General features: G+C 37.2%; 1 protein-coding gene across 1 annotated transcript in view; it reads right to left on the bottom strand.

Annotated features, from left to right (window-relative positions):
* Positions 1 to 20,312, bottom strand: part of PPFIBP2 (PPFIA binding protein 2) — a gene marked incomplete at both ends in the record, with an annotated part of 69,640 nt that overhangs the window by 11,629 nt on the left and 37,699 nt on the right. Inside the window, 7 exons of the mRNA XM_079536801.1 lie at positions 309 to 415; positions 2,103 to 2,178; positions 3,430 to 3,491; positions 5,107 to 5,139; positions 6,294 to 6,402; positions 8,758 to 8,850; positions 15,795 to 15,926. Coding sequence (XP_079392927.1) covers positions 309 to 415; positions 2,103 to 2,178; positions 3,430 to 3,491; positions 5,107 to 5,139; positions 6,294 to 6,402; positions 8,758 to 8,850; positions 15,795 to 15,926 — 612 coding nt within the window. The remainder of the gene's footprint in view (positions 1 to 308; positions 416 to 2,102; positions 2,179 to 3,429; positions 3,492 to 5,106; positions 5,140 to 6,293; positions 6,403 to 8,757; positions 8,851 to 15,794; positions 15,927 to 20,312) is intronic.

Genomic DNA, 20,312 nt, shown 5'->3' with positions numbered 1-20,312 from the left:
GAGGGTGGTGAGGCACTGCCACAGGTTGCCCAAAGCTGTGGTGTAAGCCCCATCCCTGGAGACACTCAAGGCCATGCTGGATGGGGCTCTGAGCGACTCCACGTAGCAGTGGGTGCCCCTGTTCACTGCAAGGGAGTTGGACCAGATGGCCTTTAGAGATTCCATCAAATTCTAAAGATTACCAGCAGGCACAAAAATTTAGCAAGGTCCAAACCCGTGTCTGCATTACCTCTGCTACAACAGAGAGACCAAGACGAACAACTTGAATTTACAGCAGAACCTGCTTCTAAGACATCTTTACTAAGTACCTCTGCTTTAAATACTTCTCCTTGAGGATTATTCAAAACATTCAACTTCCTTAAAGTTGCCTCAAGTTCTTCTTCACTGCCACCAGCGACAATTCTGTCCGAAGAGCCTGCAAGCATTAAAAGCAGAAATGGAGATAAACAGGTAAAAATACAACATTTAGGACTGTATTTAGGCTATCTAAATACTAGTTTCTAAATTCCACTTTTTGACTTCATCTGATGCATATAGTTCAACCTCAGCCACTTCACTCTACATGCCTCCTTAGGCTCTGACTTGTAAGCAAGGTGATTTGTATTTGAGCAACAAATGTAACACTTATAGTCATCTGTTGTGCTCTGCTCAGAATACGTGAGCTGATTGTGAACCACGCTAACTCACAGTTTGGTGTTCTGAGGCAAGATCAAGTTGGTACCATTTTCTTTCTCACGCTATGTCACTTTATAGGAATTATGTTAGACGTCAGATTTATCATAAAGCAGTGTCCTATTCTCAGTTTGAGGATAAACATGTAAACGTTTTTTTTTTCTGGATATCTTGGAGTGAAACAAGGTTTTTATTCTTGTCAAATGCAAGAGGAGGGAAAGGGCAGCAAAACTTAAGGTATTAATTGCAGCTCTTTTTAGCAATATGTCATGTACAAAGAAGCATCCTCATAACAGATTCCTTGTGATGAACACAAGTATAAAAAGCATGACATGAAGGGAAAAGTACTCCCAGATGGATGGCTGGTGGCTAATCACTGCTGCCATTCCTGAACTGAATGGTAGTGTAGAAATCTCAATATCGGATGCCATTAAAAGTTCATCATCTGCTAAGGTCTCCTGGTTTCACTTTACACTGTAAGAACTTGCTGTTTGTTACCTAATGGTCATAGAAATAAAGCATCATGCAAACGTAAGGCCTATCTGTATACTTTAATTCATCTGCAGGAGATGATTAAAGTGTCATTTTAATTTTGAATAACAGATTCCAGAAGGGGATATAATGCAATCTAGCAAGACTACTTTAAACTTGTGCCTTTAGCTAACTTGATTGAACTATCCTAATTGTTTGTGTGTGTCAACAAATTATTTGTCAGCACAAGCATTCTGCTCAGTCTTCTTCACCCTTTCTTCTACAATTCCTTCTCATGCAACATCTACAGCCCTTCATTATATGGATGTAGGTGTTCTGCAGTCAAAGCCCGTTGCCCCATTGAGGTGTATAGAAAAGTATTTTAAGGAAAGCAGTGCTGACTTTGGATTGCCTTGACACATAATGAGTAGAACTGCAGAACTTCAGACCTGACAGATGAGCAGTGCACACAGCTAAACAACCAGAGCAGTCATCTCATCAACCATCATTCTTTTGTATTCTATGATTCTGAATGATAAACATAAATAGCAGCAAAATTAGGCCCAAGAAGGAAATTACTAGTAACTGATGTAGTACAAAATTTAGGCAAAGTCCTACGGAATTCAGTTTCTCTGAATATTAATGTTGTAACTAAATCCTCAAATAGCCTTGATTTTTATTTATTTATTTATTTGTTTATTTTTTTTGCAGTGAACACAGGCTAAAAACCAGGAAGGCAACATCTACCAGCTAGAGACAAAAACACACAAGCCTGCTCAAGCAATACTGTCGCTCTCTCTACTCTTACAGCACTCCAACACGATACAAAGGTATGGATAATGAACTATATGAACTATGCACAATTATTCATGTATATTTTAAAGCCAACAAATAGTAGTCATAGTGGATGCAGTTTTTAAAACACTCAGAACCAGGAAGTTATTCACAAGACATTTTACCTTGAGCTGCAATCATTATCTCCTTGACCCTCCTGTACTGGCTTAGCAGTAGCGTTAACTCCTCTATTCGCCGGTCCTGTGAATAGCATTGAATAAAATGCATATTTTCTGCCATAATCAACACAAGAAACCATTCTTAGAGTTATTGAAAAAGCTGTTGAGAGATACTCCCTTTAGGAAGAATACTTTATTTTGCAACATTATTGAGCGTAATAGCTCTGCACTGAATATTTATGAGGCTGTGGGTAAACCATCTGACAACTAATTTAAACACTACGTTATCCAAATAAATGACCGTTGTTTCCCTGTGAGTATATCCAGGTATTAGCTCATAAAAACACCACCTTATGTTCCCTTCAAATGTTAAAATCTTATACAAACTTGGAACAATTTTGCAAAGCAATGATGCTACATCTTATTTTCTAGATGTAAATTCTAGCTTTTTTAGTGCTTGAAATACTAGATACTGTCTCACCGATGCTCTCCAGAATTAACATTGCTCTGTCAGATTCCCCATTTACTGGTTTTTAGGGATGTATGTTATTGTCCTTACACCTTCATTATATATGAAGGTGTCACCATCAAAGAAAAAGCTTATTACCTGGTTTGTTATCATAAAACAAGAATTAAAATTTTGTCAATTTAAGCAGGGAAAAAGTACTACAAAAATAAAGAACATTTTATGTAATAAAGTCAGTGGTACCTGAAGGTCTTGCAGTTGAGTTGCCCAATTAATAGAGTAACAGCATAGAGGTTAGAGAGACCAAAGCCATATCTGCTATTTCAGTGGGTTTAATTTTGCATCCCCTAGTTTTTTATTACTCCTCACACCTCTTTTTTTGTTTTGTTTGCTTTTAAACTCGTCCTTATTTTAAACATGGCCACATTTTATTAAAAGATTTTACTTCCTTTTTATATCATAATCTGATCTGGGCATACCATTGCAGTTCAGATCAAGTTTGAAAGACTAAGAGCTACCTGTGCGACCTGGTGTAGGGAACCTGCTTTGGCAGAGGGGCTGGTCTCTCTCTGTGAGATAAGCAAACCTTGGAGCCTTTCTCGCAGAAAACAAGAGATTTTGCTCATTACAGGCTTTGCTTTGCTTTCTGCTCTTCTCAGGAATCCCATGTACCTAACAAGTTCTGTGACAAGTTAACAAGGTCAGCCATGCTTACTATTAAAAAATCAACCTTCTGGCACAGTCTCATGGGATAATCCAAAAACCAGGGCACTATCATAATTAAGGAAAGCAAGTTATTCAGATCTTTACAGAGATTCAAAATTATAATTTCAGCTTTGTTACATAGAAAGAAGATTATTTTCTCACCTTTTCTTCATTTGCAGCCAATAATGATTCCATTCCTATCTTCAACCGTTGTACTTCTTGATCTAAAAATGTGATCAGAAAAATTCTTTCTATATTTAATCTAAACGGTATCTCTTATGTTCTTACAAGTAACCCAAACTATGTAAATTACTTTTAATTTAAAGCTTTTGAAAAGCTGAACTATTTAAAGCACCAGAAAATATGAACATGCTGGGTTTGCTTTTAACAGTCTACACAATGCTTGGGACGATTTCATATTCCCAAATTCCCGTAAGAGAAAAAAAAGAAACAATGAAACTTATTTTGCAAAAATGAGAGGGTGTTTGCTGTTCTGTATTTATGGAAATAAAAGTAAACATGACTGAAAATTAATTATATTCCATGTCAGAAAAATATTATCCAGTTTATGAGAAGTCATTCAAGATCCTTCTTTGAGACTTGAAAAATAGCAATAATTATTTTCATATTCTCTAATAAGGAAAATTTGTAAATATTTTTTCTGAAAATGTCTCAGTGTAAATAACTGAGTTAATGTCTGCATCAAGAAGTAATACATAATTGCCTTACACAAGATAGCAGTACAATACAGATTCAGAGGTTATTAAAAATGTTGTACTCAGTGACTGAAAACAAACTTTCTGAAAACTGACAAGGTACTTAATGACGTCATCCCAACTTTGCTGAACCACATCCTTTGTTTTTTTCTTTAGATAATATTCGTATCAGTTCCAACCTGCTTTGAAACAAGTATATATGATGGAGACAGAACTGCGTTGACATTAGAACAGACCCATTTGTTTCACAGAGCAGTATGAAAAACAGATGTGGAAGGCATGAAGTCAGAGTGAGGAAGGAGTCAACAGTGTAAAAAAACAGTTTAAAATGTTCTACAACTAAATGTTGGTATAAAACGTAATCAATCATTTTCAAGAACTGTAATTGTTTTCTCTGGTATTGATTCTGAGAAATAGGCACTTTGTAATCATTACATTTTAAAACACGTAAAGGAACTTCGCAACATTTCTCTTTCAAAAAAGAACACTTAACAACACAAGGCATGCTCAGACACAGCCAAATCAAAAACTGAAGCCAGCAGACAGTGGGCAAGCAATTGGAAAATGTTTAAGAAGCCGTCACAAATCACAGTGCTGCTCATTTCAGCTCATAACATAGACTTCAAAAAGACCTGGTGTTGAGGTATTGTTAAGCACACAAAGCAAACTTTACTTAGAATATATTTATAAGAATACCAAGTATGGAAACAGATTTTTATTCAGACTGATTTTTATTTTTATTTTAATTTACTGCTCTGATTAAAAACAAACAAACAAACTCAAATGCTTTCCTTTGAGGAAAAAGGCTTTCAATTGAAGCCATCTTCTCAGATAAAAAAAGGTAAAGGTGAAGTGTTGGCTCTGTTAACCTTGACAATGTCAGTTTGAAGTCCCCAGCCATCTGATTAGTGAGCTTTTGATTTATTTTCTGAAGTGAAATCTTACTGAACAGGGTAAGTAGCTGTCTGCTTGCAGCAAGCAATAAAGGCAATTTCTCATGTATATTAGAATTAGACTGTCAAATCTAAACAGACATTGAATTACTGCTGGCAGAATGCATTTGAGTTACAATTTGTGTGGAAGGAACAGTAAGAAAAAGCCACAAGTGAATTGCAAGGCTTACGGTTTTTTTTTAGCCTTCTCTTATAAACTTCCTCTATGGTGGTAAATGGTGGGAGTCAAATAAAATATATAGAAAAATATATAGAAAAAGCACACATTAGATAAGGTTTGCATTTTAATGAGAATACACATTCTAGTATACTAGAAAGAACATTATTTTTCTACTTTATTTGAGAAGACTCCTGAAAATCTGATGAATTGTTACAATTTTTTTCAAAAGCATTATTACTGCTGCATACTGTCTCTTTTCAAATATAGTCTAAGTGTTTTCCTTAAGGTAGCATGAAGAATCTGTACAGACTCTTCTCCCACTGGATTCAAGCTGAATTGCACCTATCTTCAGCGTGAACTGGACAAGACACACTGCTAGAAGCTGAAAGTTGCTGAGCTCTCAACTTGTTGGCACACAGCTACCTCTCCCTTGAAACATCACAACTTGAGAACCTCATAGAAAATACAACATTCTATTAGTAGGAGAGTCTGCCCATAATGCAGTGTTGTTAGAGAAAGTAATATCTAGTTAGACATGCAGTATTTCACATGCACAAACTCTGCAAATGAATAAAATCAGCACTAGGTACATGTTAAGGTTTCACAGAACAGGACTGTCACTGCTTCCGAATAAACAACAGTCAAGTGAGCACTAAGAATGAGGGAGCACAAACCTCCTGAAGTCTCAAACAAAGGCACTATTTGTAAACAGTAGGTAACATCCACAAAGAATTTAGTGCAGCTATCTGATACACCATGGTAAACCTGCACACAGATAATCCTGCACTAAGAGTCAGTGCAGTGGATGAAAAAGTTCACTAACATCATAAAGCTCACAACTGACAGAAGCTGTAGGAAGACTGTGGCATCACTGGTTGTGACCAAAGGGTAAGCAAACTGATCAATCTGTTATTCACCTCTATCAAGTATGCAGACTTAACACAGAAATCTGTGACACAGTCCTGAACAAAGGAAAGATGTGCATTAACAGATGTTTTAGAATGTTAAATCATTCCAACATTATACCTCGCTACTATTGAGACTGTTTGTCTTAAAAAATGGCAACTGTCAAGATTTCTCAAAGTAATTTTGAAGGTATACACAAAAATATATATTCCTTCTGAACAAGAACAACTCTTTGAAATTATAAATAGAATCCCAGTTGAAAAAATTTCAGTGGAATTCCCCTCCTCTTACCTCTTTCTGCAACTTCGCTATGTGATGAGGTCCTAGATAGCTGACATTGTAAGCGTTCAATTTCTGCATCTTTGAGAGCTAATTGCTCCTGAAGCTGGGCTATCTCAGCCTGAGAGTAAAACAAAATCAGAATAACGTGATTATGCGTTCTCTGTGATTTTCTTCCCATGAACTAGAAGATTTCTAAACATAACACTACTTTGAATTAAGTTGTTTTCCCAGTTTGGGGCATTTCATAAACACTATACAACCTTACGCATTTCCTGGTGTTCTTCTACAATTCCTTTCACAGAAGCTCCATTTTACAGTACAATAAACTCTCAGAGAAGAGAGTATTGTGAGACAGGCAACATTTTCAAGGACTCATGTATGTAAAGAAAATACAACACTACAAGAAAGCTTTCAATACTACGCTGCTGATCATGCAATATTGACTGTGATAGGGCAACTCCTGAGTTTTGCATGAAGACCACTATAAGACAGCAATTTTTTTTTTTTGCATATATTGTTTTTTATTCTAGTTACTACTTCATATAACTTGGGAAAAGTGATTCTTCAGCTTAAAATACAGTGACTCATCCCTTTTTTCTGTTTATGATAAAAACTGTCAATAGCAACCTTTACTACATCAGTAACTGTTAAGATTTTCTTCTTTTCAGCAGCCTGTAGTCCTTTATATTGAATCACTGCATTTCCACCAGCAAAAGCATCAAGAACTTGCTTCTAGTTTAAAGAAAATAATTAAAATCCACTAATGTATGACTAGTCTTTCAAAATATTAAAATAAAGGCAGAAAAATGCAAGACACCAAACATCAGCTGGACAGGATAAAATACAGACTAAAATATGGACTAACACAAACTTTCTGTTTTTAAACCAAGAAAGAAGGAGGCAGCTGGATGGCAGGAAGAGTTCACCACAATCCTGCCTGCAATCCCTCGTGGAACAGAGAAATCTGCCTTGTTGCATCTCTGAGGGGCTCCTACACTTCCCAGTGACTAATGTGCTTTTTATATCCAGTCATGGAAATACTCTAATTCCTCATCTAAGAAGCTGAAGCAACAGAAAGACAAAGCTGCAGACCTCTTAATACCAGATTTGGATACGCCTCTGCTGGTCTATTTGACCTCATAGTTCTCTTAATTATTCTCTTTTCTTTTAAATTTTTCATTCCTGTCATCTCTGTAATTATTTTTCTTCTTCCTCTCTTTTTCCCTGTACTCTTCTTCTCCCTTCCTATTCTGTAACTTCTCAATAAGTGTTACTATTCATTGTTATTTTTGCTCTGCTTCTACCCTTAATCTTCATGTGTCTTGGCAGCTGACCACATGCTGCTTAACAAAATATTTTCCTCAAGACTGTTCACTGCTGACACGTCAGAGGAGACATTTTCATGGATATAAGAGCTTTTAACTTAATAAATAATAATTAAAATTAGAGCAAAACATCAATATTCATCTAAGAATTCTCAAAAGAAATGTTAATACAGAAAACAGCTATGTGTCATTTCTGGATCAAGCTTTCAGCTATTACAATCACAACTCAGTTTAATAATTTAAAATGTTCTTCCACGATACAGCCACTCAGAAAAGTCAGTCATTCATACAAACAGTGATTATAGCACTGCATGTATGAAAGGTAACATGATGACAGAAGTGTTCCTTGGATCTAAAAAAGGGCTAAAAATTCAAAGTAACTAAAGTGTAACTGTTTAACAATGAGAATGTTCAACCAGAAAAAAAAATTACTGGCAAAAATGGTCAAGTGTGTCATATTAAGTTCCTCTAGATTGAATACAACAGCTTTCCAGAAGTTAAGGTCAACACAGGTGTAAGCAGATACACATGCTCTCTCATAGCGTCACAAAGTCAAAGTACATGGTCTACTGGTGTATTCTGGGTTTAACATCTAATAATCACAGAATGGAAGGGACATCAAGGATCATGAGTCTCCAACCCTCTGCCACAGGCAGGGCCGCCAATATCCCTATTTAATACTAAACCAGGTTGCTGAGGGCCCCATCCAATCTGGTCTTGAACACCTCTAGGGATTGGGCATCCACAACCTCTAATGAAATTCCATGGTAAGCAATACTCATCCAATTTTGCATGTCTCTTCAGTCTAGAAAGCATATTCTGCAGAGACTTGTCACCATTACACAAAGCAGGTATCTTCCCAGAACAAAATGCCTTTAAAAAACAAAAAACAAAACAAACAAACAAAAAAACCACCAAAAAAACTAAAGTGTAGGAGACTGGAAACTGCAGGGAGAAGGGAGCAAAAGGCACAAAAAGAAGCTACAAAAACTGTTCTCCAAAATACTTAATACACAGACCAAGGAAACCCGGTTTTATAGTAGGCATTGACACTGTCACAAAAGTAAATGATGATCATCAGGAAGTGCGTATATCCCTTTCTAACTGAAGTAAGTCTGCCATCAGTAAGTGCTAAGCATTCTCCTTACTTTAGTTGCTTTTAATTTCCACTCATACTGATTTCTTTCATTTTCCAGTTCTTCCACTTTAATTTTGAGGTGTCTGAGTTCCTGTAGCAAACCCTGCAAAGGAAAAACAGGTAAATATAAGATTACTCAGGCAGATATTAATTCTCCATGGTTATCAATTAAAGATCATGTATAAACCATGTAGTAATGAACACTGAACTATCAGATAAAAAAGCGGTGGTTTCGTCTAACCAGATAACAACTATTTTGAAAAGAGAGATTATTCTAAGGAACAGTTTTCTCTAATTCTCTATCAGAAATTATGAGCAAGTTTCTTGGTCCTATTAAGGAAGACAGCTAACCTGGGGAAAGCTGACCTTGGAGAAAATGAGCCCACAGCTACAGTCTCATGCAGCATTAACTATTGTTTTTTACTTGTTTGCTTTTGCCACCATTTCAGAAAACAAGCAGAAGCATATGAAGCTCTAACGTGAGTTATTTCTATTAAAGTGACAGTCCAAAGGAACACTTAAGCTACTTACCAAGAGAAACAATTCAGACTACAAAATGCTTGTTTTTTGGCATTGAATGCCACACACGTATAGTGTGCGTATATGACTATCAATATACTACTTTCTGCATGGATGATTGCAACTTGGCAAACAGAGTTGCTGCAGACCAGAACTGCAGCAAACTCTTGTCTATTCCTCTGACAAATTGTCCCTTCTCCCTTTCCACCAGCCATATCTTAGTGTTCACTCTTGAGGACAACACAGTGATGCACTGGAACAGGCTGCCCAAGGAGGCTGTGGATGCCCCATCCCTGGAGGCATTCAAGGCCGGGCTGGATGTGGCTCTGGGCAGCCTGGTCTGTTGGTCGGCAACCCTGCACATAGCAGGGGGGTTGAAACTGGATGATTGTTGTGGTCCTTTTCAACCCAGGCCATTCTACGATTCTGTGATTCTCGACAGAACTTCGATGAGACCAATGAACTGAAGAACGGAAAAATTCGGAAGCAAAGCCATGTTTTGGAATCTTGTATACTACATGCATCACACAACCACAGTATTATCTTACTAATTATCATTGTGAATATTAAAAATGGACTTTTTAAAGCCAGATAAATATCATTCAACCTTCATTTTAAGCAGTTTATGCACAATAGCTTTTGTTTTGACATCTGGCATGATTTTGACCAAATACAGCTAGGATCTACAAAGTAAATTTAAGAACGCTTTTCTCGTAACTGCTGATGTCAGAGTCAGTAAAATGTGTCAGATCTGCTATGTTACACGCACAGGGAGATCGTTTTTATATTCTTCATATATAAAATGATATACTTCAAATAGACTTACCTGAATCTGCATTTTATACCTGCGTTAAGCTTTTAGATATGCAGAAATGAATAATGATCAGCATTCAGAGGACTGGTTAGAGTGATGTTATTGTGAGGAAAGTTAACAAACTATCAAACCATGCTACACAGCAAACAAATCTCAGTGAGGGAAAAATAAAAAAGGCAGAGAAGGAGAAAACCAAGCCAACCAACAAAACCACACCAGTAGCATAGGCCTACAAATAAGATGCAAATAATATAAAACCTGAGAGAGGTGATGGTTCTTATGGATATCTGTGTTTATGTAGATAAGAGTGCAACGATGACCAAATTTGTCCTAGTGACTGGGTAGAAGATAAGGGGGCAAGGTGTCTAGGTTTTTTTGTTTTTGTTTTAGTAAGTTTGACGACCACCTCTCTCTTACTCCTACTCATGAGAGTCAGAATGATTAATGTCACTAATTCACAACATAACCCTGGTTAACATAATTTAGTTTCTGCAAGAGAAGAGGCAATACACAGGCTGCTGTTAATGTATACCTCTTGTACATCATACTGAGAGCAATTCTTCTGGCTGACAGTCTCTACCACTGATGTTGGGCTAGACTGAGGACCATTAGGTGTCACACTGGATTTCCTATCTTGGGATTTTCTTTCTTGGATTCTACTATTAATTTCCAGCTGCAGTCTACACATCTGCTCCTGTAGCTCACTTATCAGGTTCACTACCGACTGAAAATATGGGAATAACAAAAAAAGACAGGTGAGAAATAAAAATACAGACAATATGCAAAGAAAGTATTGGTAGAGCTGCAGCACAGATAAATACAGAAAGAATATCAGAGGCAACCTAAAAAGACAATGTGTTCCCTTTCTGGTAAAACCTGAGAATGGGCTTTGTATAGAACGACAGATTAAATAGAACAGAATCTATGTTCCAGACCAATACATGACTTCTCATTTCTTCCAAGTGAATTAAATTTAATGAGATTAATCCATCTCCCAGAGGAGTAAAGAAGTTTTTAATGGACAAAAGACAAAGTGTATATACACATTTTTATTCTTCATTATCATACACATAAGTTCTTGTTGTAATCCCAACTCTGCTGATTCAGTAACTTCAAAGCTGCAGTGCCAGAGCATAAACTGCAAGAACCGGGCACTGCTTCAACCAGGTTAAGTATTGAATTATTCAATCCCAAGCAACCACAGACTACTTCAAATATTCACAAAGATTCTCTTTCAAAAGCTTACATGTAAGTTAGCTAAAATAAATTTACATCTATTAAATATTTTTGAAAAGCACTATGCTTAAAATGAAATTCAGAAGAGCAGCTGCAAATATTTCCCTTCCTGCATATCACTCTGAGTCAGGCTCACAACATTTGATGCTCAACTTTTCTCATCCAACAAATCTTTTACACACCTAAATGAGGATTAAACTCCTTAAAAAAAACCCAAGAAGTTTAGTTGGTGCACTTGGCTCCAGCACACCAACTCTCTAGCATCCAGTGTTTTATAGGCTGAGATGCTTTTCCAGGGCTATTCAGTTAAGAAGAAGATAGTTTATTTCATATGAGCTCACCTAGACGAAACTACATCCCTTGTATTTTCAGTACTGCCACTTCGCAGCAACACAGGATATTGGTGAGGAGTGCATCCCTGCAGCTAATCCATCCTCTTAGCAGAGCACTGCAAAGCAGAACACTTTTCATACTTGCTGCATGTATAATTTAAATGCTATCCACAATCCTTCCATCTTCCATGCTTTGAATTTGTTTTCTCTTCTGCCGTCATCTCCACACTCAGACACCTCACTGAGGAACAGAGTCCTTGTGGTACATATCTATCTCCTTTCTTTTAAGCACCACTTGTCTTGACAAAGAGGAAGCGCCATTAAACAATTTGTTAAGCCACTGGTCAAACAAGATGCACAGACTGGTAACTGCTCTGGTTGTAGCACAGTGAGAGAGTTCAGAATCACAACTACTGCTGCTACTTTTCTGCCTCATGTTCACAAAAGCAATGGGAAACTCTCTGCATCTACACAGACTTCCTTCAGGGAACACCAGATAGCATACAAGTGGCAGAAAACTTTATTCTTCTCTGGGATACCTTAATCTTTTCCATAAGCCTAACTCTAGAGGCAATGTATGTCTCACAGTTGTTTTCAGTTTCCAGATAAAAATGTCTCCTTTTTTGAGATTCTTTCACAGCATGATAAATTATTAATATTAAAAACCCTGTCTTAAACTTGATTCAGTTGAGGCAGGACAATCAACTCCACAGTGCTGTGCTGTGTCAAAGACCAGAAAGAATTACTTGGCTCGCTGACTCAAATTTCTCTGAAATGGCAAGTAATTGTGCACTAGGTATTTATATCAGAAGTGTCCACACAACAGCCATAATACGATTTCCAACAGCATATAGCAAACTTCAGATCCTCAGCACAAAAAAACCAAACCCCACAAAACTTACCACATTAAAATAAAATATAGGAGGAGAGAATAAGGGCTGTTAGCAAGTTGAAATGGGCACTTATTCTTGAGGCCTCCTGATAGCAATAGGTCATCTCTATTGCCCATGTTTGGGTAAGGCAAGCTGCAGATAATCACTTGATCACTTGGGCTGCAGATAATCACTTGATCGTGTTGCTCTCTCAAAACTTGCGAACACTGAGGAAACATATTTCTAAGATTTCTAAGTTTCCTCAGGTAAGAGAAGTTACACAAATGCCCTCAGGTGGGATCTCAGAAACCTTCACAGCAAACAAGACAACATTATTCCACATACAGAGAATTCAAGTGACAAAGGCAGGAGTGAGACCATCCACTTACAAGTAGCTATTCTCTTGGCTCCTGTGTTATAACTAAATGCCATTATAAATTTAGCATGTGCATTCGAAGAGCCAAAGACAAGTGGCATTCAGACCTGAAATTAATACCTTTGAGAGCCAGATACTCAAACTCTTTGCTGCTAACTGTAACTAAAACTAAAGCACAGCTGCATAAGATAAACAGAAATGAATCTGATTAAGACTCATTAATGTTTAGAAAAATATCTTAATTTGCTTTGTTTCTCCTCAAACCAACCAGAAAAATAATTATATGGATAAATTCTATGTGACTGGAAACAGCTGCTGTGAAATGAACTGACACAAAATTAAGAGTACAAAGGAAGTATGTTTTAGCTGACTTGTTTCACAATTTCACATCTTGTTTTAAACTTTTATTAACTTGCTATCATACTTAGAAATGGCAGTCAACCATAAATTATAATTAACGGGCACCTTAAAATTGTTTGAGTTCAAGATGCCTTCGTAACACGTGGTAGGGTGAAAGCAGTACTATTCTGATAGTAAGAAAACTATGAAATCACTGTTCTGCTCACCTCTGTCAATCCTAATCTTAGTCTTGAAAGCAGCAACCAGCCAACTGCACATAAGAGAAAGGCTCTGTCACTGACAGCTTCGTCCCACTTGTATAAAAGTATTAATTGCAATTTCATTTGACATATTAGACACTGAAAGAGCCTGTTGAAGTAGCCACAACACTCAGAGATACAATTACAGGAAGATTAATTTCATTCAGCCACTATCAGTTTGGAGAACAGTGTCACCCAAGAAATTAGGTTACCCCAGATTCTTTGCTTACTTAAGAATAGATTACTCACTTGAAAGTCATAGCGAGGCAGTGAAGGCTCAGAATGAATTTCAAATGACACTAAAGGCATGAAACATAAGCAGCATTTGCAGTCCAATAGTATTAAGAAAATATAATAATAAATTTCACTGTGATGTTTGAAACCATGGTTGTATTGAGAATTAACAAAATATAATTAAAAAAAAGTAATAGTAAAGGGAGCTGAAGTTGATAGAGTAAAGCATTAGAACTCAAGTAAGCATTCAGTTGAACCCCCTGTTTATCTTGAAAAATTGGATTACCATTTACTTATGGCAATCTCAAATAAATGTATAAAAGAGTTCAGCAAGCAAACTGAAAATGCTTTTTATTTCTTACAGTTTTAGTTATAAGACTCATTTTCCTTGCTTTGTATATGTAGGCTTGCAACTTTCAATAGGCCAGAAATCTAATCACTTCTCGGGGCAATCAATAATTCATAGAATACTTAACACAATGATTCTCAACTTTTCCATTAGGTTAGGATCCTTTTCCATCTCAAGAGGGCATTTCCTATCACTTAAAAATACAACAAAGGCTTCCAGACCAATAAAACTAAACTTCCATCCTAGTAGGCTACACGTCCTGCTGCAGTAGCAGAAGAATTTCACAGATCACAGACTCACCTTCATCACAGCCCCAGACCTACTCAGCACGTAGAAATACTGTCAATGCAAATGCACTGAAGAGCTTTGTTGCTTTCCAGGAATTAGGCTGATTGTGGATATCCTGAACTAATTCAAACAGCTTCTTCCTGGTATTCAACATGTAATGGGAAGTGCTAAAGGCCTCTCAGAAAGATAGCAGCTGAAAACAGGCTCCCACCTGAAGCAAGTACATGTGGCACAGACCTTTTTAGATTTCCAGGTAGTATGACACTGCTCAGGCCTTCTGTACACAGGACACTAATAATTATGGGTGAAAGAGCATGAGAAGGCCATGGATAGCAAAAAACAGCAGCTGGTGCCTCTCTGGCTTGCAAACTGCCAGCAAATGCTCTCTGTAAGCAATCTTTGGATCTCTAAACAAAACTTCAGAGCACAACTAAGTCAAAAAACAAACACACCCAAACTTATGTCACTGCAGGTAAATTACTTAGAAGAATACTTGATAAATGTCTATTAACATTACAGAGAGCAATCTGTTTTCTAACACTGCCTGTATTACAGTTTCTTTTAAGGCAACATGGAACAAAGTCTTTTTTCAGTTATCGAAGCATAAATCTTGGCTAACGCACAGCCCTACTAATCCTTTCCTGCCAGGTAATCCTACCAGTTTATGTGGTCTCTCTACAGGAGATGGCACTTCATCTGAATTACTGTCTTCCATAATCCGTTACCTCTCCAGTTCCCACCTGCTGCTCACTACACAGAGGTTTCAATGGAACTGTGCTCCATCAAAAAAATAGTTCATTTTATTCCCATTTCATACTCTCTTCCTTAGCTAACACAGTGAAAAATAAAGCTGCGTTGATATCCCGAACTTTCCAGTTCTAAAGGAGAAAAATGATTAGAATTTCTTCCAGTGCAAGTGATTTCCACCCCCCGCCCCACTAAATATTTGTTATGTAAACACAAGGGAAAGGGATTATTTGAGGAAAATACCCTGCTCCTTGCCTGTCTCTCCCAACAACGATGAATACATTAAAATTACTGAGGGCCTCTGCATACAATTTTCTGTAGCGTTCCTGATACTGCTAAACTTACAGTCTTCTCTGTCAAGAAAACATGGAAATAGATTCAATAGGCTTCAAACAGCCATGCCTGTGGAAAGGAAAGAGTTAAGTGAAAAAAAAACAGTATGCTGCTGGAATGGACTTTGTGTCTTGATTAAAGCCAAACAGCAAGCTCTGAAACATAATGAGAGAGGAAAAGAAACCACATCCCAAAAATGCATAATCATATTCCTCACTGAATTCACAGGACCAAGAGTACAGATCGGGCTCTAAGAACGAGAGGAAACTGCATGCTGTTTCCAGATCAGCAGATGTATGACCAGAGACAGAGGACAAAAAAATAATGAAAAAGAAGCAAGAAGCTCACCTCAGCTTTGTTCTGTTTCTCTTCGTATTCACTCTGTTCCTTTTCCATGCCAACAAGCTTAATCTTCAAGTCGGAAACTTCAGCCATTAAATCTAATTTCTGAGTCTCTAGTGATGTTCGACTTAGCAGCTCCTGAAAGCAAAACAGAATATTTTCCCAAGTTACTTTCATTTAAACACTGACAGAATGCTGCATGATTTGCTGGCAAACTCATAGGTCTCTACCCCTTTGTTTACACTTTCAATACAAAAGCAAAATGGTTCTCTTCTTCAAAAGCCACAATCACTACTACTTCACCATGCAAAAAGTGCTTAACACTGCAAGTAGAAAAAGTAGCTAAAAGAGTTCAGAGTGATCAACTAGTTCACATGAAAGCAAATTTCTCTCTCCCTCTCCTCATGTTGTATATACTCTGAACTGTTTGAACTCTGTTTCTCAAACTCTGCAGTTATTTTCACCTACATGTTCTCCTGTGTTAATCACTAAACCACTGTCCTCCTCCTCACTTCAACACAATGTCTGGCACAGAGTCAACCCCTGTGCAAAACACAAAATCAGAAAACAGTACTAAGGCTGAACTAACACAATGGTACATAATGCCATAAAGACCTTCAGATGACACATTACAGAATGATTGACTACTTTCTAAAACACTCAGACTAAGCCATGTTTTAGTATTATAATGCAAAGTTCTACAACATTTTATCACGTGTTATTCAGCACAGGATGTACTGAAGCACAAGCACTGAACCAAAACCGAGTACCAGTGGTAAGCAACATTTCTGCTGTCAAACTAACAGTACTTGAAAAGTTAATACTGTATAGGAGTTAGTAACTTCACAAGAATACCAACTTTGGAGGGAACAGTACTGAATGAGAAATGGTGTGACATAAATGGAACCTAAGTGCAATGTCTAAACTGACTAACACCATAAGCTAGAAAACAACTGACCATGCTTGTGTGTCCTGAGCTCAGTTTTCAGATTGCAGAAATACTTGGTGGAGATGATATCACCGTCTTTGGAAAACATTCCACATTCACCTTTACTGCAACTTTCAGTTTCCAAGAAAGCCAAAACCAGAATATACTATCCAAAATTGCCTCTCTTGGTCTCTAATTTCAAAATGAGAAATCCATTCAGAACTTTAAGTCTTACAGAACATTCAATACCTAACTTTCCAAGTGCCTAACTTCTTCTGTAAAAGATCTTAGGTTTCAGAATAGAGGCAGGTTGCTCCCAAAGCCACAGAATGTGCCTTGTCCTTCACATCACTGTTGCTGCTGCTCAGATGCACCGCCCACTGCACCTTACTTTGCCAACATCCACCATTTGATCTCCATAAACATTCAGCCAGTGTTGACGAACATCAGTCAGTACCAATTTTTTTTTCATGGAAGAATTCAGTAACACACTTGTGCTCCTCCTGCACTTCCATGTCAGACACCATTCTGTCAGACTGTCCCTCTGCTGCCATCTGTCACACAGCAACAACCTCTACTATCATCCCACCAAAATCCACCTCTGATGTCATGAGCCAACGTAATAAAATAGAAGGCATTTTTAGAGCATTCTTCATGTATACTAATTTTTAGCTTGTTTTGTATTTTTAATTAGATGGTAATCCATAACTGACATTGATGTTTTGGTCATATTAAGCATACTGACAAATTTCAGCAGATTCCACTTTGGATTACATGGAAAGTGATTTAGAATTTGCATAGTTATTCTGGATCTGTACTAATGCTACTGAGAGTTCAGGAGCTGCCCTTTTGATCAGCACCCTTTTCTCATGTCTTCCTTTTACCAAGCTATGTAACATGTTGTATACCACCCTTTGGAGCCAAGGAAGCCACAAACCTTATTTTAAAAACGATGCCATTAAAGATCACTTGGAACCCAAATCCGCTTTGCATGTAAATTGTTTTAGTCTGCTGGGGAATACTGCCCAAATTAGAAATGGTACTGAACTCGCAACTGCATTACAACACCAGTTATCTAAGCCACCCACTATTCCCAGTGTCATGCCCACTCCTGCTGACACTGACAATGGGATTTGTGTATGGGTGGAAAAATAAACAAATGTAACCCACCCCCACCTTTTTTTTTTTTTTTTTTTGACCTTGAACAGAATAAGTTAAGTAACAATCGAGATCATTCAGTTCTAAAAATCAGTCACCTACTGAAATCCCAAAGATAGCTAAATTCTACTAATATGATTTCAAACACAATTATAAAACAAACAAACAAACAAAAAAAACCCTTTACATTTCAGGAATACAGGACTACATCTCCACTATCTTGGACAAATTCCAGAGGAATATTCCAGCCCAGACTGGAATGGGCTCTGTGCAGCTGGTAACACAGAAGACTTGTAGAGATTAATATACAGCTGAGATATAAATGAGAATTTGTATATGGAAATAGGGACAAAACATCAAAGAGACTGGCAGGATGGGGTGACTTCAGCCTCACTGACAGGCTCTATTCACTGTTGAACTGAAATAACATTTAGACTACTCTTTTTTTCTTTGACATTGATGTAGCATTTGATGATGCAAGGGGAAGATTTCTTAATAAGTCAAGGAGACAGCATCCATCTAGACATTTTCAACAACAGAGCTCCTTTGAGGTACTGTCTGGTATTAATGCTTAGTTTTTCAATAGACTCCTAAATTAAATTTGTTTGTGCAACAAAGAGTAATACCTCAGTCCTCTCCTGAGTTCCATAGCTCCACGTGAACAGTAAGGTGCTACCTGGGATGACTGAGCATGAAGGCAGCTTCTATTTATTGATTTTTTTTAACTCAAAATCTTAGTTTGTTCTGAAGATGGACGATTGGATCCTCATCTCGTGTAAACTGGCATAAATCTCTTGCCTTAAAATAGACAAAACAGCTAGCTATCCCTGGTTTGTTTTCAGTGGATTTACACTGATTTAAAACAGCTGACAATTTATCTTGCATCTAGAGTGCCTAACTTTTGCTTTGAAAGAAAGTGCCATTTTAAGTAACTGTCCCCTCTTGAAATGGATAGAACATCTGGAAGCAATTATTTTCCTCTTCAAGCAGATGCTCAGAGAGAACAACTCATTAGAGAATGTGACCCATTTTGCTACAGAGAAATTATAGTGTATTTCAGTGGTAAGATGCAACATGAAGCCATCCAGAATAAATACGAATTGAAAGAAAAGAAAATACAAATTTAAGTTATTGGTTTTAAAGCAAAAAAAAAGATAATGTAAGAGAGGGAAAATTGTAATTTGGCTGTAGTAGCTTTAGGAGGATCTTAAAGATCAGACGTAAAGAACAGAAACAGAATGTATACTATGAAACCTTATGTATAATAAGCATGTTACTTGTTTTTCATTTACTAAGTACTGTAAGTATAATTTATTTCCCTGTAGTTCTTTTTTTGAAAAATCAACTTTAAAAATTAAGGAAAAAACTATTTTAGAGTAGGACAGTCACAAAAATGGTTTTGCAGAACCTGCAATCCGTGTACATCAGATGGATCAATGCCAAACTACTTCCAAACAACTGTATTTTTAAAATTCACACTGTATATTTTTTATTTAATCATGCTTTTTTTTTTTTTTTCAATATTCTCAGTGAAACTGAAGCATGTAATATGTGTCACTTTCAGATTTTGTTGGCTTGGAAATACATATTTCTCATAAAGCTGCTTATAAAATTTAACATCATAGAAAATAACTTAGAAAGAAGCACTGCTCTGTTCTAGGCTGTCTGTTGCAAGCACAGTAAATTACAGAATATTTAGCAGTCTCCAAAACAGAAAAAAAGGATCAGGCTACACTGATTCATAAATCATAAATAAGATTTTAGCCAAGTGGACAAAAAGCACCCCAAAATCCCATTTTGCACTTGTACAAAATACAACAGTCAAAAATGTCTTAATTCTCATATTCATTAAAGCAGCCGAGAGAGAGAGAGAGAGAGAGAGAGAGAGAGAGAGAGAGAGAGAGAGAGAGAGAGAGAGAGAGAGAGAGAGAGAGAGAGAGAGAGGCAGACCCACCTACCTGGTAAGCAAAATTCAGCAAGAACCACTGCCAGAGAAGACTGTACTTTTTGAGTGCTGTGTGTCAGCTGTGGTGGAAATAAGATATTTAACTGAAAACACAGCTGACAGCAATGTACGTGTGTAATTGCTATGAAATGGTGCAAGTCAGTAGCCGAGAGTGAATTACAGCCCTCCAATTCATCGTTTGTCTATTATATAGTTAAGCAACAGAAAGAATTTCCCAGCGCACTGACGGTTTGAACAGTCCTTTGCGTACATCTGACAATCAGATGTGCCTGTAGCTGTTAAATAGCAAAATGGTGTATTGCTCACCTGTATAGATAAGCTGCACTTGAGAGCACGCTCTAAAAATCTCAAGCCTTCTAACTAGAGCAGCACAGAACACATTTCAAACTCTGAAACACTAAGCCAGCAGCTGGCAAGAAGTTACTGCATGTTATAAACAAGTGCTGAAATTCATTTAAGATCAGATAACTCA

Source organism: Tetrao urogallus (assembly GCF_951394365.1).
Source record: "Tetrao urogallus genome assembly, chromosome: 6".
NCBI classification, from domain to species: domain Eukaryota; kingdom Metazoa; phylum Chordata; class Aves; order Galliformes; family Phasianidae; genus Tetrao; species Tetrao urogallus.
This window is presented reverse-complemented; position numbering and strand designations above follow the sequence as displayed.